Here is a 24,281-nt window from a genome sequence, read left to right as displayed (position 1 = left end):
TTATTTAATTTTCATATGTTGACATCTATTTTCGTGTAATAGCAGATCCCTGATTCCCATTTATAGAGATATAGTCAATTTTGATTAAAGAAAGACCTAAGTGTAAAAAAATAGTAATCGCCTTTTAATCAGCATCTGCAAATTTTTTAAGTGAAAAAGTAAACAATGGTTGCTTTCTTCTAAGCTGGCATATAAGCCTTCAAGAATTGTTAGAATTTTTTGTTGAAAGTACTTGTTATGTATAAGCATTTACAAAGCTTAAACGTCACCTCATGATCTCATCTCAAAAAAAGGTCAGGGCAGTCTTTGATTAAAATAAAATAAAGACTGGTATTTTGATTTCAGTTTAAGCTTTATTTTTATCTTTAAAACGTGCTTATTAAGTCCCCAAAAACAACAACAAAATAACAGCCTCAGAGAGTAAGAATGTAATGCCTAAGTCAAGGAAATGATAGACAGTGTCAGGAACTGTGAGGTATCTGAGACTTTATCCCTCTTGCAGGCTGGTCACAGTTTCATGGATGCCGATCTTGAACTCGAGATGCCTTTGTGAGAAATCATATACAGTCACTCAGCTGGTGCCCAATCTAATTAACAGCACACACTTGTGAACCAAACATTGGCCCCAAGACATGAGATTCCTGGGTCAGGGAGCTGGATAGTTTATTACTTGCCCCATAGCAGTAGTCACATTGTCAACATCTCCAGGCCCCAGTTTCCACAGGGCAATGTGAAGTGGCACCTGCACACACAGCAGGATGTGTTAAAAGGAGAGGAACCCGGAGCTCAGGGAACCCGAATCTTTTATGACAGACAGGAAGCACTTCTGCCCTTTGATCCAGAGGAAGACACTACCTTTGTCTTATAAGGATGCTTCCTATACAAACCCCCTTGGAAAGCTAGTCCAGCATAGAGGTAGTGAGGTAAGATTGCAGAAGGCCGGAGACCCATGGAGAATAATCTCCTAACAGAAAGATTTGGGTTTTGTTTCTTATTAGACAGTGTTAATGTTACAGTGATTTCATGCAAAACTTTGTGCTTGGAATAATCTTGAGTATAATTGCGGTTGTATTTCCATGGTAAGTAATCATTTGCAATAGGTTAGGAACATTCTCATCATTTAATAATGGAGGAAACTACAAGGAGAGTTAAGTGATTTAATACGAACTCAAGCAGACCCTTTCTATCAAAGCAAGTACTAACATGCTCAAAGATGAGGGTTTTTTTTTTCATTTTTAATTTTTAATTGTTTTTTTTTTTGAGACGGAGTCTCACTCCGTCACCCAGGTGGCAGTGCAATGGTGCAATCTCAGCTCACTGCAGCCTCTTGCCTCAGCCTCCCAAGTATCTGGGCTTACAGTCGCCCACTACCACACCCGGCTAAGTTTTGTATTTTTAGTAGAGATGGGATGTCGCCATTTTGCCCAGGCTGGTCTCGAACTCCTGACCTCAGGTGATCCACCCACCTCGGCCTCCAAAACTATTAGGATTACAGACTTGAGCCACTGCACCTAGCCAAAGATGAGTTTTAAACATACTGCACTAAGTAAGGTTTTCATTCAACTCCTAATTTTGCAGTTCAAGTAGATAGATTTAAAATTATCTGGTGGATCCGTAATATTTTTGTTCAGTTTAAAATTTGGGAAGTAAGCAGCCATCTATTGAAGGATATAATTATCATTATGGATGGACTTGTAGAACAATTTGTGATGAGAAGGCAAGATACACATTAGCCCTCTTAACCTGAAAATGTAGCCTCACGTTTATATTGGGGGAGACTATACATGTACACACACATCCACACATGTATACACACCATACACATACACACACACATTTGTTATAAAAGCCAGGTTGAAATGAAATGGGTCTGATGTTTCTGATAATTCCATCAATTTACATGGTTGAACTCGAGATGCCTTTGTGAGAAACCATATACAATCACTCCCAATCTAATTAACAGCACACATTTGTGAACCAAACATTGGCCTCCATTGTGCAGTTCATAATCATGAAACAACTTTTAGAATATCTTTCAATTCAAAATATAAACATGTAGATATTTTGACATTTTCCTTTTGAATTTTGTGATAGCCAGGATATTTTTGATTAGTTAACATGTTGTCTTAATATTGAAAGATGAATTATTTACGTTGTCCTTTTGTAAAATAGAAAATTTAGCCCGTTAAAAGTTTCATGGGACAGCTCCAGAGTTCTCACAGTTATACAAGACTCTGCCTGCTCTCTGCTCACTACTGTAAATACTTCCATCCTATAATACTGGCAACCTCATGGCTAATGAAAATACACTGTTGTTGTCTAAAAGAGTAATTCCTAAACTGTGTCTTTAACCTGTAGCAATAAAAAACAAATCTCTACCTGGAAATCCCCTACTTACTATCATTCCTATATTTTCCCTTATCTCTGAAATATTTTGAACTACTCCAGCTTTTAGCCACTCTTCTTCATTCTCTCTCTTTTTTTTTTTTTTTTAGACGAAGTCTCAGCCTGTCGCCCAGGCTGCAGTGCAGTGATGTAATCTTGGCTCACTGCAACCTCCGCCTCCCAAGTTCAAGCGATTCTCCTGCCTCAGCCGCCCGCCCCGAGTAGCTGGGGTTACAAGAACGCACCACCACACCTGGCTAATTTTTGTATTTTTAATAGAGATGAGGTTTCACCATGTTGGCGAGGCTGGTCTTGAACTCTTGACCTCAAGTGATCCACCCACCTCGGCCTCCCAAAGTGCTGGTCTCTTCTTTTTTTGTTTTCTTTTCTTTTCTTTTTCTTTTCTTTTTTTTTTTTTTTTTTGAGACACTTTCACTCTGTCCTCTGGGCTGGAGTGCAGTGGCCCAATCTCAGCTCACTGCAGCCTCCACCTCCCAGGTTCAAGTGATTCTCTTGCCTCAGCCTCCTGAGTAGCTGGTATTACAGGTGTGTGCCACCACGTCCAGCTAATTTTTGTATTTTTAGTAGAGATGGGGTTTTGCCATGTTGGCCAGACTGGTCTCCAACTCCTGACCTCAAGTGATCCGCCCGCCTCGGCCTCCTAAAGTTCTGGGATTACAGGCGTGAGCCACCACGCCCAGCCTCCTTTTTTTTCTCTTCATTCTTAAAACATTTGGTGTGGTACGCATGGCACAAGCCCTAATATAGCATGTATCATATTCTTGTACATAATTCTGTTGTAATATCTCTGTCCCCAGGCTGTGTTATTCATTTTTGTAATATCACTTTCTAGCACTGTGCCTAGCAAATAGTTACTTATTCAGTGAATATTTGTTGACGGTAAGAATTAAATGAATTTTAATGTCACCAGCAATTAGGTCTAAATCTTATTCATACTTTAGAGCATATGGAAATTAGAACAGTATGATTAATTTGAGCAAATTATATTTTCTATATTAAAGGTTGAAATATAAGTCTACTTTTTTCATACCATTAGTACTATTTCAGGTTCTTAAAGCACTTCTAGGTACAGCAACTGTGAGATATTTAACAGAAAAACTTTGTCACATTATAAAAACAAACTCTAAATGCGAAAGATGATGTTTACAAATTTTGTAAGTTTCTTCTCATGATTACAGTTTTCTCTAATAGATGAAAATAGGGGAAAAAACATTTAAAGTGAAGTGAATGCACATTCATTCATTCGCTTATCCCAAACGTACTAAGTCACAGTGTTTTGCCAAGTACTTTAATAAGTGATGGGTATACAGAGATTTGGTTGGTTTTATTTTAGGGAGGGACAGCGGAGGAGATACAGTTTTACTAAGATATAATTCATATACTATAAAATTCACCCATTTAAAGTCTAAAATTCATTGTTTGTTAGTATATTCACAGAGTTTTGTAACCATCACCACAGTCAATTTTGATTTTCATCACTCCCAAAAGAAACCCACTTCCCTTTAGCAGTAACTCCTGTTTCTCCCCAAACACTGTCCACCACCACCTTAGGCAATCACTAATGCACTCTCTGTGTCTATAGATTTGCCAACTCTAGACATTCAATATCAATGGAATCATACAACATCTTATGACTGGCTTCTTTCACTGAGTACAATGTTTTCAAGGTTCACCCAGGTTGTGGTATGAACCAGCACTTCATCCTTTTTCATTGCTGAGTAATATTCCAATGTATGGGTACAACAAACACATGCATATATCATTGGTTAATTGATGGGCATTTGGGTGGTTTCCACCTTTTGGCTATTAATAATAATGCTGATAGGGACATTCATGTGCAAGTTTTTATTTGGACATATTTTTCATTTCTATCAAGTATATAGCCTAGGAGTAGAATTGCAGGATCATATGATAACTCTAGGTCTGAGCATTTGAGGGACTGCTGGACTGTTTTCCAAAGTGGCGGCAGCATTTTACATTCCCACCTGCAGTGTGTGAGATTCCACCTTCTCCCTATCTGTTGAGATTTTAAGAGAAGATTTCAACAAATATTTCCAACTAGAGCTTCTGAAAGTAATGTTGGTGATTACTAGAAAGTTCCAAATCATTTTTGAAAATGCGGCTAACATTTACTAGCTGCTAACATTTACTGAGTGCTTACTGTATACTATGCATTAATCTAAGAATTTTACATGTAGTCAGACATTTCATGCTTACAACAACTCTGTAAGATACATGTGAACAGTATTTTACTTTTGAAGGTATTAAAGCAAGAAAGTTGAGAAGCAGACATTTAAACTGAGGTAGTCTGGCTTGAGAGCCTCTGTATTTGCCACTGGCTTAAATCTCTGCTGCGAAGTTAAAAATACGCTCGTAAATATAATTTTGTATTTAAAGATTAAGGATAAAATTGTATTGTGAATTTTGATCTATGGGCCAAAGACTTCCTTTTACTGACCATCTAACTGACAATTTCATTAAATATTAATTAATAATTTTTGCTAAGTTAATATAAGATATAAGGTGGTAATTTCTTGTACTAATATTAGTACCATCATGTTTTTGGATTTTAAATATTATTTATAACTTTTGTTTTCAGTTCAGGGGAGTGCCATTATCTACCTAATAAGTGCTTACTATGCACAGTCTTCCAAGCAGATTGCATGTAGTATCTCTACAGTAATATGATGCTGCCTTTGGACTGTATCTGCTTCAATATTTTTAATGCATGAATCAGTAATTTCTGTTGGCTCACAATAAAAACATTTATTTCTGGCCAGGCGTGGTGGCTCATGCCTGTAATCCCAGCACTTTGGGAGGCCGAGGAGGGTGGACCACCTGGGGTCAGGAGTTGAAGACTTGCCTGGCCAACAAGGCGAATCCCGTCTCTACTGAAAAAACAAAAATTAGCCAGGTGTGGTGGTGCATGCCTGTAGTCCCAGCTACTCAGGAGGCTGGGGCAGGAGAATCCCTTGAGCCTGGGAGGCAGAGGTTGCATGCAGTGAGCCGATGTCATGCAACTATACTCCAGCCTTAGCGATAGAGTGAGACCCTGTCTTAAAAACAAAACAAAAACATTTATTTCTTCCTCTTCTTTTATTTTACTCAATATAAGTCATTTAATTTTATTCATTTTCTTTATCCTAAAATTAGTGAAATAAATTTATCCTATTGTTGCATGGAAAATTTATGGATATTTAGAAAAAAGAGATAAAGTTACAAGCTGCCATTGGGAAAAAAAAAAGGCAACAAAAAGCTGGGACTAATTAATTTTACTCACAGAGCCAGCAAGCTGTCCCATCTCTGGGAGGAAAAGACACGTATTGGAAATATTTAACAGTGGAATATATTCATATAGTACTATCTTTTCCTTAAAGTAATGCTCCTGTCTGAGGAAATATTTTTCTTAGATATTCTTACAAACCTCTATTAATTTAAAAAAAAAATTTTTTTTTTTTGAGATGGAGTCTTGCTCTTATCACCCAGACTGGAGTGCAGTGGTGCGATCTTGGCTTACTGCAACCTCTGCTTCCTGGGTTCAAGTGATTCTTCTGTCTCAGACTCCTGAGTAGCTGGGATTACAGGCACGTGCCACCATGCCCAGGTAATTTTTTTTTTTGAGATAGAGTCTCACTCTGTCACCCAGGCTGGAGTGCAGTGGAGCGATCTTGGCTCACTGCAACCTCCACCTCCCAGGTTCAAGCAATTCTCCCTGTCTCAGCCTCCTAAGTAGCTGGGGATTACAGGTGTGTGCCACCACGCCCGGCTAATTTTTGTAATTTTAGTAGAGACTGGGTTTAACTGTGTTGGCCAGGCTGGTCTCAAACTCCTGACCTCGTGATCCACCCACCTCAGCCTCTCAAAGAGCTTGGATTACAGGCACGAGCCACTGCACCCAGCCTAATTTTTGTGTTTTTATTAGAGACGGGGTTTTGTCATGTTGGCCAGACTGGTCTGTAATTCCTCACCTCAAGTGATCTGCCCACCTCGGCCTCCCAAAGTGCTGGGATTACAGATGTGAGCCACCACACCCGGCCACAAACCTCTTTTTGATTGAAGCAACTGAGAAATATTAAATTGTTTGAAAATTGTCTATATAAAAATGAGCAAAGCAGTATTTATAAAAAATACTTCATCATTATTAATAAGACAAACACAACACACTCATTACAGTGTGAGCCCCAGAGTTTGTGTCTGCATCACTGAATGGCTATTTGGTTTCAACGCCTGACTCTTAAGTTTGGGGTTTTGTGTAGTTTTTATTTCTTTGTTTGTATTAATCAGCCTCATTGTGATTTTAGCTTCTATTTCTAAAGTTAGTAATCTTGAAATTATTTTGCTCATATGTATTATAAAACACCTTGAGAAACCATATACTTCCTTGCACATTTTTAAGTTGATATAAAAATTTTATTATAGGTTTAAGTAGTTGCAGTATGGTCAGATTATAAATATTAAGGTTAAATTATACAGCAATTGCATCATTTTAAAAATGTTTTCGGGGGATATTAAAACTGATGATTTACCCTTCACTATCATCTTGCTAATAATACATGTAAAAGATGATTTTTAATAGTCTGAAATTTGATATTGTTTCTTTTTTACAAACTTTTTCATTTCTATTCTACTCTCCTGCATAACTTTATCCCAATGTAATATAGTTAATCTTCATTATTCACGGGTTCCATATTTGCAAATTCACCAACATGGTAAAATTATTCCTTGCCCTAAAATCAGTACTGGAAGCTTTTAAGGTCATTCACAGAAATGGCAGAGTTGTGAAGATTTGAGTTGCTCAATAAGCATGTTCTCAGTTGAGGTTGAGTGTTCTGCTTTCTTGTTTCAACTTTCATACTGCAAACAAATGCCCTCTTTGAGGTCTATGTAGTGTCATGTTTTTCATATTTTGGTGCTTTTTATTGGTGATTTCATTGTTCGAAATGGCCCCAAGCATAGTACTGAAGTGCTGGCTAGTGTTCCTGAGTTTAAGTAGGTGGTGATGTCCGTTGTGGAGAAATACACATTATAGAAACCTAGTTAAGGCATTAGTTATAGTGGTATTGGCTATGAGTGCAATGTTAGTGAATCAATAAAATGTAATAAACAAGCTGTCTTTAAACAGAAACACACATAAAACAAGGTTATGTATTGACTGGTGGATGAAAATGTTGTAACCAGAGGCTCAAAGGAACCTAACCCTGTATTTTTCCCCTAGGAACAATGCTTTAGTATTCAGCAGTTTACTGTTCGTGGTGACTTTACAGACTACAACTATAGCCTATAGAAAATAACAAGAATCAACTATTTTTTGTTTTAAATATCTTTACACATCATCCCAAAATATATCTTTGCAACAAAAACATGTATAAGAATTAAAGTTTATGATATATTTTTAAATTCCCTTGTACCATAAGCCTTAGTATTAATTTCTAGTGAATCATGATATGTCATGCTATTTTTAGTATACAAATCACTTAAAAATATAAATATATATTGGGGTGAATGGTTTCTTGGTATTTTTGACAAATAATTACTAAGCATAAAAATATTAGAAATAAATCCCTTAATTAGATGAATGGGCTTATTTTTATGCATGGTAACCTGTCTGTGGATGAATCTTACTTATTGCTGGAATGAAATGGATTCAGCATCATTTTGTTCTTCCTTTTCATTGTTGTGGGTGTAAGCCCATGTTCTAACTAATAAGTTTATTGGAATAGAAGAGATTTTATTATAGCAACTTCATTCTTTTAATGTCTTCAAAATTGTAACAAAAATTTATTAGTAATATTTGTCATAATTACTCCAGTGATCTGTCAATTTATAACCCAATTGAATCCATCTTTAATTTTGTTGAAAATAAAGAATTTGAAGCTAATTACTTGGAAAAAATTATATAGAGACATTCACCTATTCAGTTTCTAGGAAATGTATCAAATATATTTTATAAAGTTTTTTTTAACTCACTTAATTTTTCTTGCCATTCTATCATTTAGAGGTATTTTGTTCAATCTGACAAATTTTGAAACATTGGGAAAAATTGAAATATTCTTCAGTTTAATACACTTTTGTCAATACAATATTTATAATAAAATTATTTTAACATTTTTTAAATCAAAGCCTTGGAGCTTCATATTCCATTTGTGGAAAGTGACCGCCTTTTGACATGATGTAAAACCAATCTTTATCAAATCAGACAGCCAATAAGAGTTAATTTTTCAGAAAAAAATGGGCCCCCATAGCCATCTTATATCTGTCAAGCACCGCATAGTAACATTTCAGTCAATGAGGGACCACATATATGATGGTGGTCCCTTAAGATTATAGTACCATATTTTTACTGTACCTTTGCTATGCTTAGAGACACAAACACTACTGTATTATAATTGCCTACAGTATTCAGTGCAGTAGCATGCTGTACACGTTGCCTTGGGGCAATATACTATATCATATAGCCTAGGTGTGTAATAGGCTATATAATCTAGGTTTGCATAAATGCACTCCATGATGTTTGCACAATGATGAAATTGCCTAAGGATGCATTTCTCAAAATGCATAACTATACTACAGAGGAGTAGGTGGATGGATGGGTGGATGGCTGGCTATGTGGATGTATGGATGAATGGGCAGGTGGGCAGATGGATGGTTAGGTAAGAGATGGAACTTTGCCAGCAGTTTGTCTCCTGGGTGATATAAGGTACCGTCATCTTCAGTATTATAGACAACAATCTTAGCTCTGATCTTCTGAGAACTTCCCTGAGGAGGAATTACTTCTTTGGCAATACCAAGGGGTAGAAGAGCTATGAGAGTTAAATGAACATCACCATCTCTCTTGTCCCTCTTTACTGTGTATCTGTATTCATACCAGCCTAACTCAACCCACGTGCTGAAAACACAGTCCGAAATGGCTAAAAAAGACATCATCGTTCCTAATGCCAACCTTTACCTTACTCTGAAAGAAATAAAGCTCTACTCTGAGTTAACAGGGGTTGGGTTCAAAGGGGCTCCCCGTTCCCAGTTGTTCAAGGCATGCTCCTTTAACACCCTGTGGTGGTGCACCAGAGCCACCGTGGGGGAGATTGAGTGTATTCCTTTGTTTTATGAAGTGGGAGAATGTTGATTTCGAAGGGAAGCTGGGACAAAATGATCCATCATGAAACAGCCATAAATGTGTTTCCAGACATATCTGTTTGAAGGAACGGTGTGTGAGGAATAGGAGAACTTTCCATTGGCACGTCCCATATACCCTCAGGGTAACATACAGTCCAGTGTGAAAGACACTAACACAGAGGAGGGAGTTTAGGACCCAAGATTCTTTTTCCTGCTTCTTTCCTTGTGAAGTTTGGGCAAGCCACTTTTATTCTTTGTGCATCTGTTTCTTTATTTTAAAAATAGGAATAGTAAATGGTTTCCCAATTATCTTTCAGTGCTATTGTGAAGATTAACTGAGATAATGTCTGTAAAAGCACTTTGAAAATTGAGAGCTCTATTTAAACAGAAGATATCACTATCAGTATACTAACGACACTTTAGACCAATTACAATTTACTATAAAGTGTAGTGGAATAGAACTCCATTGGGAACACTTTTCTTATTTAAAGAAAATAAATGGTACATTTTTAAAACCAAACATTAATATGGCACAACTGACGTGATAATTACAATAATTTTTACACTATATGTTGGACCTGAAGTTAAGAGTCAATAATTGCCGAAACTTAAAATGTGCCTAGGCACTCTTCTAAATACCTTTCTTATATTGATTTATTAAATTCTCACAACAACTTTAGGAGGTAGATACTATGATTATTATTTTTGATGAGGTACAAAGTATACTGTGAACGTATACCTTATAAGACACAAACCCTCTCTAGTTATCATCCAGTCTTTCTTCTCCTTTCTTTGTCATCTCCTTCCCCAAAGAGTTTTGCCCTTATTATTATGTCCACTTTCTCATCTTTTTTTTTGGAAACAGAGTCTCACCCTTGTCGCCCAGGCTGGAGTGCCATGGCGCGATCTCAGTTCACTGCAACCTCCACCTCCTGGGTTCATGTGATTCTCCTGTTTCAGCCTCCTGAGTAGCTGGGATTACAGGCGTGCGCCACCACGCCCAGCTAATTTTGATATTTTTAGTAGAGATGGGGTTTCACCATGTTGGCCAGGCTGGTCTCGAACTCCTGACCTCAGGTGATCTGCCCACTTCAGCCTCCCAAACTTCTGGGATTACAGGTGTGAGCCACCGTGTCTGGCCAGATACTATTATTATTGCCTATTTTGTTGGTAATAAATTGAGAGAGAGAAACTGTGTGACATGCTTACGTAGTTGGTTAGGATGGGACAGAGCTAGTCTGTGAACCCACACAGAGGGTTCTAACATCCGTGGTCTTAGCCACAGTATACACATCTTATTATATAGATTTTCAGTTGCCTTTTTCCTGCCTCTCATTCTCCATCTCCCTTAATGTGATTTCTACTAAATAATTTTAAAAGTGGAAGAATTAATCAAAGAATAAAAAAAGAGTGTGTTGGGGAGAGAGAGAAGGAAAAAAAGAGAGAGGAGGGAATTCTACTGGAGATACACCCTCGTCAAAGAACCAAAGCTGTTTCCTTGAGGCTATGCGCGATGTCTTCAGCAGTTGCTATGTTCAAAGACCAGGGTCTCTTACTCCCTGAGGAGGGTAGGAAGTCCTCATTCTGTTTCCAGCCGGGGAACCTGGAAGTGGCAGGACACCTTGACATTCCCAGTCTGGCCCAATGCAGTACTGGGCACCTCTTCCACCTCAAGGAGGGAAGGAGTGGGAAGGCTTGGGCTATGATTCTTGAGCCTTGCGATCCACCTTTTCAAGTGGTGGCAGCATAGTCTTAAGTTTCTCTCTTTTTGTTTTTCAAAATAGTTTTGCCTTTGAATCTATTTTTTGTGATATTAATAATATTGTCACCCCTGCCTTCTTATGATTAGATTTTGCTTGGCGTATTTCTTTTTATTCATTTATTTTGAAACCATTTGTGTCTTTATATCGAAAATGCAGCCCTGTAGACACAGTATAGCTGGACCCACTTCCTTCTGTCCACGTAGTCCCTGCCTTTTAATTGGAGTGTTTACTTCATTAAAATTTAATGTAATTATTGATGTGGTGAGTTCTGGTCACCAGTTTATTGTATTTTTCTGTCTACCTCTCTGTTTTTCTTCCATTCTTCATTATCTCCTGCCCTTTTTGGAAGGATTATTTCAATATTTTTTGGAATTCCATTATGATTTTTGTTTGCTTTTTGGGTCAATATTTTTATTCATTTTGATTTTTACTATAAGAAATATAATGTCTGTCCTTAACTTTTTAGTCTCTTCATTGTTAATATTGCTCCACTTCATAAAATAAATAAAAGACCCATGTGTACCCCGCACCTATTATGCTGTAATTGGCACACACATTATATCTATATGTTCTAAACTCCCCATGGAATAGAATTTCTGCTTTACCCAGTCATCTGCATTAAATAAATTATGTTGAATAAAGCAAAAAAATTCCTACCTAATTATCTTCTGTATTTAGCATTTATGATGCTTTTACTGTTTCTTGTGGATTTGAATCTCTGTCTTGTACCATTTCACTTCAGTCTGAAGAGTTTATTTGATATTTCTTGTGATATGAGTCTGCTTGTGATAAATTATCTTAATTTTATTTCATCTTAAAATATCTTTATTCTCATTTTTAAAAGATATTTTCACTGGATATAAACTTCTGCATTGACAAGCATTTTTTGCTTTTTGTTTTCTTCCTGAACTGTAATATTGTGCCGTCACTTCTGGCCTCCATTGTTTCTGACCAGAAATTAACCCTTAATTACGTCATTTCAACCCTGTATGTGACAGACAAACTTTTCTTGTTGTTTTCAAAGCTTGTTCCTTGTCTTTGGCTTTCCATAGTTTGACTATGCTATGATTTGCCTTGACACAAGCACGTTCATGTTTATCCTGCTTGACGTTTGTTGAACATCTTGAATATGTAAATTTATTTATTTCATCACATATTAAAATTTGAGGGCATTATTTTTTGAAAAATTTTTCTGCCCCATTCTTTCATTTTTTCTTTGTGACTCCAACAACATATATATTAGATCATTTGATATTATCTAATATGTCCCTAACATCTATTCATTTAAAAACAATTCTTTATTCTTCACTAATGCTTTCCTCTTTAATCTCCATTTGGGTATTAAATTTATTTAACAGATTTTTATTCCAGGCAATTGTAGTTTTAGTTCTAGAATTTCTATTCGATTCTCTCTCTCTCTCTTTTTTTTTTTTTTTTTTAATAGAGCTAAGGTCTCACTGTATTGCTCAGGTTGATCTCAAACTCCTGGGCTCATGTGATCTGCCCGTGTGGGCCTCCCAAAAAATTGCTAGGAGTGAGCCACCATGCCCGGCCTGATTCCTTTTTATAATTTCTATTTCTCTGATTATCTGTCATACCTTTCCACTCATTGCAATTTTTTTTTTTTTTTTACTCCATTAAGGACAGTAATACTACTAGTTCCTTTAAAATTTTGTTTCCTAGTTTCAAAATTAGAGTCATTTCAGGGTTTTGTCTCACTTGATTTTCTTTTCTCCAAGAATGGTATACTTTCATGGTTCTTTGAAATGTTAGATACTTTTAAAATTATATCTGAGACATTATAAACGTAATTACTGGAGACACTGAATTCTGTAATTTTTTCTCCAGTGACCCTTGGTTCTTTGTTTGTTTTGGAAGACATTTATTTTGGTTGATCTTGAAAAGAAAATCTGTTCTTTGTGTGCAAGTCTGATCTCCATCTAGATCTTTTTTTTTTAATATATATGAACATTTATTTTACAACAGTTTTAGTTTTACAGAAAAAGATGCAAAAATAGTACAGGGAGTTCCCATGTACCCCACACCCAGTTTCCCTATTTTAAACTTCTTACATTGTTATACTACATTTGTTATCATTAATGAACGAATGCTGATACATTCTTATTAACTAAAATTCAAACTGTATTTGGATATTCTTAGTTTTACCGAATGTCTCTTTGCTTTTCCAGGATTCCATCCAGGCTACCACATTGCCTTTACTCATCTCCTTAGGCTCTTAGACTCTAACAGTTTCTAAAGACTGTTCTTGTTTTGGATGACCTTGAAAGGTTTGCGCAGTGCTGGCCAGGTGTTTTCTACAACGTCCCTCAATTGCGTTTTGTCCGATGTTTTCGTGAAGATTAGACTGGGCTTATGTGTTTTTGAGAGAAAGCCCACAGAGATAAATTGCCCGTTGCATCACATTGTGTCAAGGGTAAACATGATCAAGATGACTTACCACTGTTGATGTTGACCTTGATCACCTGGCTGCGGTAGCGCCTGTCAGGTTTCTCCACTGTGAGGTTGTTTTTTTTTTTTTTTTTTTTTTTTTTTTTATTTTTTATTTTTTATTATACTTTAAGTTTTAGGGTACATGTGCACATTGTGCAGGTTAGTTACATATGTATACATGTGCCATGCTGGTGCGCTGCACCCACTAACTCGTCATCTAGCATTAGGTATATCTCCCAATGCTATCCCTCCCCCCTCCCCCCACCCCACCACAGTCCCCAGAGTATGATATTCCCCTTCCTGTGTCCATGTGATCTCATTGTTCAATTCCCACCTATGAGTGAGAATATGTGAGGTTGTTTTTGTTCCCCTTTCCATGCTGTATTCTTCAGGAGGAAGACAATCACAGGGGTGTTACATTCACAGGGGCATTTACATTCACAGGGGGATTACAATCACAGGGGCGTTTACATTCACGGAGCGTTTACATTCACAGGGCGTTCATATTCACAGGGGTGTTACACTCAAAGGGGCATTTACAGTCATAGGGGCGTTTACCTTCACAGGGGATTTACAGTCATGGGGGCATTATACTTCACCTCCTTGAGCACATCCTTCCTTTAGCTGAGCAACTGTGAGTCTGATAATGCACCTTCATCATTCAGGGGTTAGCCAGAGACGTGGGTAGACAGAAATTTGGGTTTCTCTTTCTGACTCATTTTCTTCTATGTCTCCTCAGAGGTAGGTGTCCCAGTCTTGGTGTTTTGCTTCTTCAGCCAGAAAAACTGTGGCTTTGCAACCAAAGTGCCTGCTGGCCCACATGCCATGTGCACGGACTGCACCTGGCTTCAAGCCTAAAGCTGTGAGAATGGGCACTCCCTTTATGTAACTGTACTTCTCCTGATGTGGACCCCCTAACTAGAAATCTTCATTGTTTTTGTTCACTCTTCTATGGCTTTTCAAGAATCTGCTTTCTTTAGTAAAGTCCCAATTTTATAGTAGTTTTTTTGCAGGAGGGTTGATCCGATAGCATTTAATAATTCATTATAAAAGGCAAAAATCCTGGCCTCTGTGTGTAAGTGGGGAGATGAAATGAGGCTTCCTGTCACAAAGAACTTCAAAGACAGAAATAAAGAATTATGAAACAAGCTATTAGAGGATGGTATCATACAGCGTATACTCAAGTGCTAAATGAGTATGCAGGTAATAGTTATAAAAATAAAAATAATAAACATAAAACATAAAAATAGCAATTAAAAAAATAAAAAAACGAGCTATAAAAATGCTTGTAGCTAGTAATAATGCAGATCCTTATAACAACCCAATGAAGATGAAATTGCACATGCAAGGTCACTTAACATTGAGCTATGAGTCCAAAGATGCAGTTCTAGAGATTTGTGTTCCACCACAAATTATTGGGTAGGGAAATAGATTACTGTAGATGAGATTAGGTTAGAAATGAAGGACTACCATTAACAAAATTTATTGATGGATCAAAGAGGGTAGGAATAAGGCAAAGCACTAAGACAGGTGTAGGAAGAGAATGTTTATTTTATTTATCTACTGGACATCCGTGTAGATATCAAATGCTAGTAGATGCAATTATCTGAAGTTCCAGTGAGGGCCAGGCGTGGTGGCTCATGCCTGTAATACCAGCACTTAGGGAGGCTGAGGCGAATTGATCACCTGAGGTCAGGAGTTCGAGACCAGCCTGGCCAACATGAGGAAACCCCTTCTCTACTAAAAATACAAAAATTTATGGGTGTGGTGGTGGGCATCTGTAATCGCAGGTACTCGGGAGGCTGAGGCAGGAGAATTGCTTGAACCTGCGAGGCGGAGGTTGCAGTGAGCTGAGATCGTGCCACTGCACTCCATAGTGGGAGACAGAGTGAGACGAGAGAGAGAGAGAGAGAGCGAGAGAGGGGGAGAGAGAGAGAGAGGAAAAGAAAGAAAGAAAGGAGGGAGGGAGGGAGGAAGAGAAAGAAAGAGAAAGAGAAATAAAGGTCCAGGGCGATGGCAAGTCTGGAAATAAGGATTTGGGAGTTGATGACATATCCACTGCATTACAGCCACGGGATTAGAGGAGGTCACCTGGGAGAATACACAGATTCAGACTCCTGGGATACTCCAAAATCTGCAGGGCCAATAAAGGGAGAGAATCCAGAAGAGGAAGCTACAAAAGTATGTCCTCTTTTGTAGGGGAAACCAGAAGGGTGCACTGGCGGGTGCCAAGAGAAGAAAGGATGATGAGAACAGAAGCCAACTATATTGAATGTCCCTGGAAGGTCAACCTGATAAGAACTGAAATGTGATGACAGGATTGAAGTGTAGAGCTCATTGCTTTACCAAGAGCAGTCTTCAAGTGTTGGCTCACAGAAGAGTATAAAATAAAGAAATGGAGACCAGGATGATAAGAAATTCTCAATGAAAATTTCTATGTAGAAAAATGGGGTAGTAATCGCAGGAGGGTGTGAGGACAGGTTGGTTGGTTTGTTAAAGTTAGGGAATACTAGATTTAGTGATAGTTCTCAAAGGTGCAGAAGAAACTTCCCAGGCAAGGGACATTTGGAAACATGTGGAGTTACTTTTGTGTTGCCGCAATTAACCGGGGCGTGCCTCTGATACTTACTGGGCTGCAGGTGGAGCTGAACATCCCACGGAGCTTAGGAAACCCTCTCATGAGGAAGAATTGCCTGCCTTCAGTGCACTGAGTCCATTTTTGTGCTCATGTTAATGGTCTATCTTGGGCTGTGATTTTCTTTGGGTCTCTCCGCAAAACTGTCTAAGGCATCACATGATGTTATTTGCCATCTAAAAGGACTTCACCGAACCTTTGACAGTTCTGGATATGACTTTGATTAGTCCACCTTATGTCACCTGTATTCTGCAGAATCAATCACTGGAACAAGGGGAGTGCCAGGCACAGATTGGCTTGCATCATCCCCGAACCAATCATTTGACCAATGACAAGGAGGATGGGGCTGTGCTGATGAATGACATCGCTGTTCTCAGTGCAGGAGGTGGAATGGCTGCTTGAGGAGCAGCCAGAATCATTTAAAAATCATTAATTATTGATATTGACTACTATATTTATAAAGTTTATACCCTGGTCAGACTTGGTAAATAAAATTGTCTTAAAAGAAATATAAGGGCCCATCCACCAATAACCCTTTCCCCTCTTCCCACCCATTCACCCTTACTCTCTGGGACTTCTGAACCCTGGTTAGGGATATCATAAAAAAGGAATCTGGATATATCTCATTATGTTTTTTGTTATCAGTGCATTATAATGTTGATTGATAATACACATGATTGATAATGTTTACTGATATGTTGTTTGTTTCTGATACTATAATATACGTCATCAAAACAATTACTAAAACAATGCATTTCCAAGCTTTTAATATATAATGAAACCTTAGAAAGTAGAGGTGAGCCATATTCTCTATCATATCTCTTGGTCTCTGGAAGTTTTCTGTCCACCAAGAGGAGCAGAATCCAGAAAAATTGGCTACTTTATTTAGTATTTACCCACATGCTATCTAATCTCCCTTAGTTACCATGCAAGCAAAGGACACTGCTTTCATTAGCTCTACCTCCTCTAGGTGCCTAGAATAGGGAACTATTTTTGGAGCACACACTTGCCCAGCACTAGGAGGATAGGCCCTGTACTAGTCTCTTTCTGAGACTTTCTAATACATCCATAATCTCAATAAATCTTGTGTAACAGACATTGGTGTTGCATCCCTTATACCCATTTATTAGATCAGGAAGCTAACAGTCAAGGTGGCCAGGTAACTTGTCATAAAATTAGCAAGCGTTACAACCAGCATTCAAATTTCTCTTTATGTAGCTCTAAAGACGTTCTGCTTTCTGTGACTTTAAAGAGGTAGTAGGTGGGGAGAACTGGGTACTTCCCTCCACTCCTGTTTTGGAAATCATGGCTGGAGTTCAGGGGCTGGTACAGATGGGACATGACATGTTTCCCACATATGTCAGAAAAAGGTTGAGACCCACTCAAATCACGTTACTGCCATTCAGCACTAGCCATTTTTCACATAATGGCACTTGATTATGAACTCAGTGAGTCTGTTAAGATGTTTTTTCTTATTCATGCAAATGTTTTAGTTGGTCAAATATTATGTATTTGATTTATCTTTCCATTTTAAATTTATGTCGTATATTAGATTTACTGTTAAAAATATTCATATCCATAGTATTTATGATTTATCTAAATACTGTAACTTTAAATCTGTAACTTTTCTATTATAGAAAAAACTTGTATATACTTAGGATTTCAGTGGTTGGACAGAGGTATCTTTAATATTTTTTGCAGTTTCCCTTTACAAAAAAACTCTCATCCTTGCAGTAGGAGTTCCATGATTTGAACCCCTGGAGCAAAATCATAAACTTAAGATCTCCTGGAATTTTTATCTGGTTTTATAGCAGCTTTGGCACAAATTCCAGCCACTTCTTCCCACATTCCTTCCTATGGTGTTTTACTTTAAATCTATTCTCACTAGTAGAAAATGAAATTTAGAACTGGGATCATATCTTTTGTCCCTATAGCCCCTAACTTGTCGTGTGTCTTTTCTGATGAATTGGTTGTCTTATGGTCTCTGATCTGAGGATGCTGTGAAGATACCTCAGGGCTTCCAATACATTTTTATTTCTTCCCCTCCATTTTCAAAGGTGTCAAAAGAAATTGACTTAAAAGTGTATCAAAAGCACCATTTCCTCCGTAATTAGTATTTTTCATGAATTTTCTTTATTTGGAGCACTTTGTCACTGGTCGTCCTTCCTTTTTCTAAACACTTTCCGTGCTGGTCAGAGATGTCAGGCTTTTGTTCTTGTGGTGTCATCTGGGCCACCTGCCCTCACTTGAGTGTCATGTCTGTTTTGGGGCCCATGTTGTTCATGGTTATTGTTCACGGTCCTTTGCTCTTAGCTCCTCACTGGAGCTTTTATTTATTTGTACTGTGCACCCATATAGGGAATATCTGATTTATGTCATAAAGCCTTTTTATTGTTATCTTTTTAATCATGAGGGATAGAAATGTGGACTTTTTTTTTTTTTTTTTTTAGACAAGGTCTCTGTCACCCAGGGTGACTGAGTGCAATGGCACAACCATAGCTCACTGAAACCTCTAATTCCTGGGCTTACACAATCATCCCACCTCAGCCTCCAGAGTAGCTGGGACTGCAAGTGCATGCCACCACGCCCTGCTGATTGTTTAAAAAAATTTTTTGTAGAGATGGGGTCTCACTTTGTTGCCCAGGCTGGTCTTGAACTTCTGGGCTCAAGTAATCCTTGCCCCTTGGCCTCCCAAAGTGTTAGGATTACAGGCTTGAGCCACTGTGCCTGGCCTGGACTTTTCTTCTGAGATGGTTTCAGGAAGCCTATTTTAGTAGAAATGGAATGAGCTTTAGAGTTAGATTGAAATAAATTTGAAACCCAGTTCTATTAGAAAGTAATTAATGTCCTTAGAAAAGTGGGTACCATTCCCTGGGCCTTCGTTTATTATTCTATAAAATAAGGATAATAATAGGGACCTGACCAGATCACTGGGAGGCTTAGAAAAACCATATGAGAGCACAATGTCTGGCACATAGTAAGTGCCTGATTATTATTGGCATTGTAATGATTATTATAATTATGATGAGGTGGGTCATCTTACATTGGTATTGAGAAATAATTAGCTATAGTACTACATTTAAAAGAAACACAGCAGTAAATAAACAACAGCAGTTGCCCTTGAGGAGTTTGTTATCTTTTAAAGAAGGCAAAATGTATATCAAAAACAGCTAAATGTCCATTATTTTTAAAGGTTACAAGAAGATAGTTTTAAATACTATAAATATTATTTAATGAACCGAATAATATGGTCTGTGGTTTATTTATGTTTTCAAGATAAGGGAACTGAGACCTAAAGAGGGAGGTTAATAGATTGACCCCTAGCATCCTAAGCCAATTAAAGGAATCTGTGGGGATTTTTCATGGGTCTTCCTAATGCTTCAGGATGTTCTTTTAACCCGTGTGCTATCCTGCTTCCACGAGGAATGTGGTGAATATTAAAAGACATACATAGTAAATGCCACTGGTGCCCTGAATAAGGAAGATCAGGCTTTTGCAGTAGCTGATAGCCAGAAGCTTCTTGGAGGAGGTCACATCTGAAGTGGGCCATGGAGGTAGGCAGGATTTCAATAGGAAGAGGAGAAGGAGGGAGGTCATGAATAAAAGCAAGAAGTTGTGTGCAGCAGTTTTCTGTGATTTTTTTTTTTTTTCTGGGAGCATTTAGTTTAAAAGAGTACACGTGGAGATTAATGAAGAAAATGCTGGAATATAGGTTTGTGCTGGATGAAAGGGATCTTGGAGTCTTTCCTCACCAGCCGACAGTGTGAGACTTAAAGGATTTGAGTGGTGTGACATAGCTCTGTATTAATAAGGCTCATTTTGCAGAACTATGTAGGGCCTTTTGGAGGTGATGGCGTGGATCAAGACTCCAGTTGGGGGTTATTATGAGACTCTAGAAAAGATATGATGAGAGCGTGACTTCAAGCAGTGAGAGAAAGAATGGAAAGGAAAGGGCAGATGAGAGACGCTGAAGAGGTGGGACGGCAGGTGCAGTGAGAAGACGGCATGCAGACAGACAGACTAGAGGATGCAGCCTGGGTCTCACGGGGAACAGTGGCTTCAGTAAGACAAATGGTGTCACTAGCGTCTCCACCCCCTCCCTGCCAAAAAGAGGGCAAATAATTGTCTTCATAGACCCAGTGGAGCATTTTGGCCAGGACCACCCAAGTCTAGGGCTCTGAGCCGTAGCCCCGAGTGGGTCTTCACTCTGGTCTATAGAGCAGCTTAGATTTTTTCCATTGCTATACCTTGAGTGCTAACACATCGCCTCCTATTTTTATTAAGAGGGTCACTGTGGAGGGAGTGTGAGTGTGTACATGCTGTCAGAGCTGAGTCTTTTCAATAAACTCATGGGACTCTTTCAATTCCAATCAAGCAAGTGTCCTGCTCAAGTCTCTCTGTTTCCCAGGATGGATGTCAAAGGGAGAATGCAATTTTGGTTTGCAGGTCACTGACGAATATATGAAAGGGAAATCTCATGGGTAACTAACTCTGTTTTTCCCAAATATTGCTCTATAGCATTAAGTTTTTTGTTGTAAGTGAAAGAGAATATATACCATTCACTGAAGGGCTGCGAGGGGTAAATCAGTTGAGAAATGTTGCTATCGCCATTTAAGGGCTTCGAGTGATGCTCACTTTCTCTTCTCCCTTCCAATTTCCTTGGTCAGTGTTTGTCAGGTTCAACTCCAGCCATGGTTTCCCAGTGGAGGTCGATTCTGACACCAGCATCTTCCAGCTCAAGGAGGTGGTTGCTAAGCGACAGGGGGTTCCGGCTGACCAGTTGCGTGTGATTTTCGCAGGGAAGGAGCTGAGGAATGACTGGACTGTGCAGGTGAGTCTCCCTTGGCGGCCGTTCCTGGGATGCCGCCAGCTCCATTGCTCATGCCGCCTGCGCTGCCAATCTGACATTCATGCCTGAGATCTAATAGAATAAATAGTGCCTGGGGATTCCTTGAACTTTACTCCACACTGCTTCATTAATTCTGACCTTCTTAATTATGCATTGAAACAGCAAGCAGGAAAGATTGGAAGAACAACTGCGAGTGAGAAAGAGAGAGAGAAAGAACACACGAGCTAGGCTTAGTGAATAAATGTTTACTGACTGCAAGAGCAGCAAGGCACAATTTCTGTGTCTGTTCAATTTCTACCTTACTTATTCCATTTGAATCTTAATGAAGAAGGATTCGAATAAATTGTTCCCAATCAGGCTGCTCAGTCCCTGCACTGTGAGGAATTTGTAACCCAATTGTGACCCCTGGAGGATAGTGAGGGCTGCTGCTATGCTGCGCTAGAGGAGGTGTGGGCTCCGGGGCCCATTGGCAACTAGCTTTGGGCACACCTGGGCCAGGACCAGAATCGCACAGTTCTGCAGCTGATGGGGAAGGAAGCCTGGAGCACAACAACAGTATACCTTTGCATGAATTTCTCCAAGGTTCAGTAACATTGTCCCTGGAAATAGGCCCCTGCAACGTAATAAGAGTGAACGATGCTCTCTTCTCTCCTGGCCCCAGCAGAGCTTCTAGCAGCCCACTGCTCCTAGCCCCATGAAAGCCCTACACACATGTCATTCGGATTGGTGATTTTTGTAGGAATTAGGGGGACTGGTGAGGTGATTGATAATACCACCATCACCTAGAACTAGAGACCCGTCCTTTGTTGGGGAAACTCGCAAATACAACTCAACATTTGTTGATGTTATTCTTTGTGAATGCAAGAAAGACGAAACGCTTTCTGGGAATGGTCCCTGTGACTGTGAAGGACCCTGCAGATGTATGTTCCCCTTTTCTTAACCAGCATCAATTAATTGCACTCAGGTTTACAGCTGTGTGGGTATCACTGCTCCGCGCAGGGAGGCTCCTGGGTCAGAGTACACAAAGTCCGTCCTTGTATCTGCATCCTTTCCTTGTCTCTTGTGGGTGACGATATTTATGGCTTTGTAAAATGCTCTCAGAATTTGGGTATACAAAGAAGCTATAGAAATGCAAATTGTTCCTGTCATTCTGCATTGCATCTCCTGCTGATGGTGTTGAGGCACACACTCGTTGTGCACAAACTGCTGGCCTCTGCTTTCAGGCAATTTGGTTTTATAAGGGAAGTGCATGTGCTAAAAAGTGTTTTGATTTTTTTTTTTTCTATTTCAGTCAACTAAAAAGATTTTCACTGTATCTGCCAACCTCTAAATCCAAGGATGTTTCCTTCACAAATAAATAATTTTAAAACAGCTCCTTGAATCAAAACATTTTATGTTGCCAAAACCTTCAGGTTCTAAACTGCCATTTGTGCTGATTCATAAAACAATTAGCGATTTCATATGTAGTTAGACTAATTGCTTCAGGTGATTGACTTTGCAAACATATATGCCTAAGACATGTGTTGATTTATGAGTCTATTTTGACAAACACTTCTTAAGCACTTCCAATGTCCTAGGCTTCTCAGGGGATCCAAAAGAGAGACCTAACTCAGCCCCTGTTTTCATGGAGACTGCTCTTTATTTATGAGCCCTAAAACCAAGAGAAATATTAGATTGAACCATATGGGATTGCCATTTTTACAGGTTCAACAATTTCATGTTGTTCAACCTAATAGCTATAATATAAGAATATGAAACATAACTGCCGTATCGCACCTGAAAATATTATGAAGTTTTAAAGGTGGAGAAAACACATCTGGTTGGAAGTCACCAGGAAGAACTTCTTGGATGAATTGAGTTGAGGTAGGATTCTGTAGATGGAGGAATGGGGGAATGAGCATAGAGAATGCTTGCCAAAAAGGATGGGTTCTTGTTCTTCTAGAACCTGAAGAGAGATGTTGAAGATTGGACAAAAAATAAAATATGGGCTATATTTCACATAACCTTGACTAACTTGGCATTGAAGTTTCATTGGTGGGGAACTAGAGAAAAATGGCATGCCATAGAAGGAAATGGGAAGTCTGAAGACCCGGTTTGGTTGGGGGAAGGATGCTGCATTGTTCCAACATGATGGGAGTTGATGCCAGCTGAGTACGTGTGTTTGGAGATGCCTAGCTGGCTGTTGAGAACTTATGTCTGAGGACACTGAAAAAGAAAGGTTCATACTTATGGAACTTCTATTAAATCACAGTTAAATGATTTAGGTGCCGAGAAGTTGGCAAACTTTGTTCATAGAAGAGTTTCACTGTAAAGACTAGGAAGTTACACATGTAATTGCAAATTGATGGCTATGTTTTCTTTAAGTGTACAACTGGCAGAATTTTAGCATCCTAGATATTCTTGTATAATCTTAGAACATATGTTTACAACTATTTAGTCAATATCATTTAGTTACCCATTATCATTACAGGTGCTATATTTCACAGTATAAGCACAAAATATCTAATAATAAGTTGCTGCTGAGAAAAAGAAGATGGACCTTCCATATGAGCTACTTAATGCTTCCACTAATGAATGTTAAATATACACCTTGGTGTCCTGAAGAGAAGAAGAGATGGCTGGGGTGGTGTCTATGCTTGCTGGGTGTTTTCCTCCTGGTTTCGTATTCTTTATCATAGGTGATATGAACATATATATTAGCTTATCAGGCAAAATGAGATATTGTGAGTATAAAAGAAGACCCTGTCAATAATTATTCCAGGACAAAATTATATGTTGGGAGTGTCCTAGGAAAACTGAGGCAGTGGTCACCCCACATACTGAGCAGTATCTCTCACACTTAGTTTCACCTTCTTTGAGGAGGAAATTAGTTTTAGTGCCTCACCCCAGGTACTTTGGGGAACTATAGCTTGAGACCACAGTCTTATGAAATGTCATAATTTTAAAAAGCGAGTTTGTCTATTTAACTGGCAAAGGGTATTTGTAAGATTATAATAGAATTGATGTCACATCTAAAAAATTTTCATAGAATTTTCAGTTCTGGGAGAGCATATCCACAGGCCACTTA

The 24,281-nt window shown here is 38.6% G+C and overlaps 1 protein-coding gene across 3 annotated transcripts in view; it reads left to right on the top strand.

Moving 5' to 3' along the window:
- Window positions 1–24,281, top strand: part of PRKN (parkin RBR E3 ubiquitin protein ligase) — a 1,411,643-nt gene that overhangs the window by 262,350 nt on the left and 1,125,012 nt on the right. For all 3 annotated transcript variants that reach the window (XM_054686972.2, XM_001153913.6, XM_054686973.2), the window contains one exon: window positions 21,033–21,196. In XM_054686972.2, coding sequence (XP_054542947.1) covers window positions 21,033–21,196 — 164 coding nt within the window. The remainder of the gene's footprint in view (window positions 1–21,032; window positions 21,197–24,281) is intronic.

Source organism: Pan troglodytes, chromosome 5, assembly GCF_028858775.2.
Source record: "Pan troglodytes isolate AG18354 chromosome 5, NHGRI_mPanTro3-v2.0_pri, whole genome shotgun sequence".
In the NCBI taxonomy this organism is placed as follows: Eukaryota; Metazoa; Chordata; class Mammalia; order Primates; family Hominidae; genus Pan; species Pan troglodytes.
The sequence above is the reverse complement of the archived record's forward strand: the minus strand, read 5'-3'. Positions and strand labels throughout refer to the sequence as shown.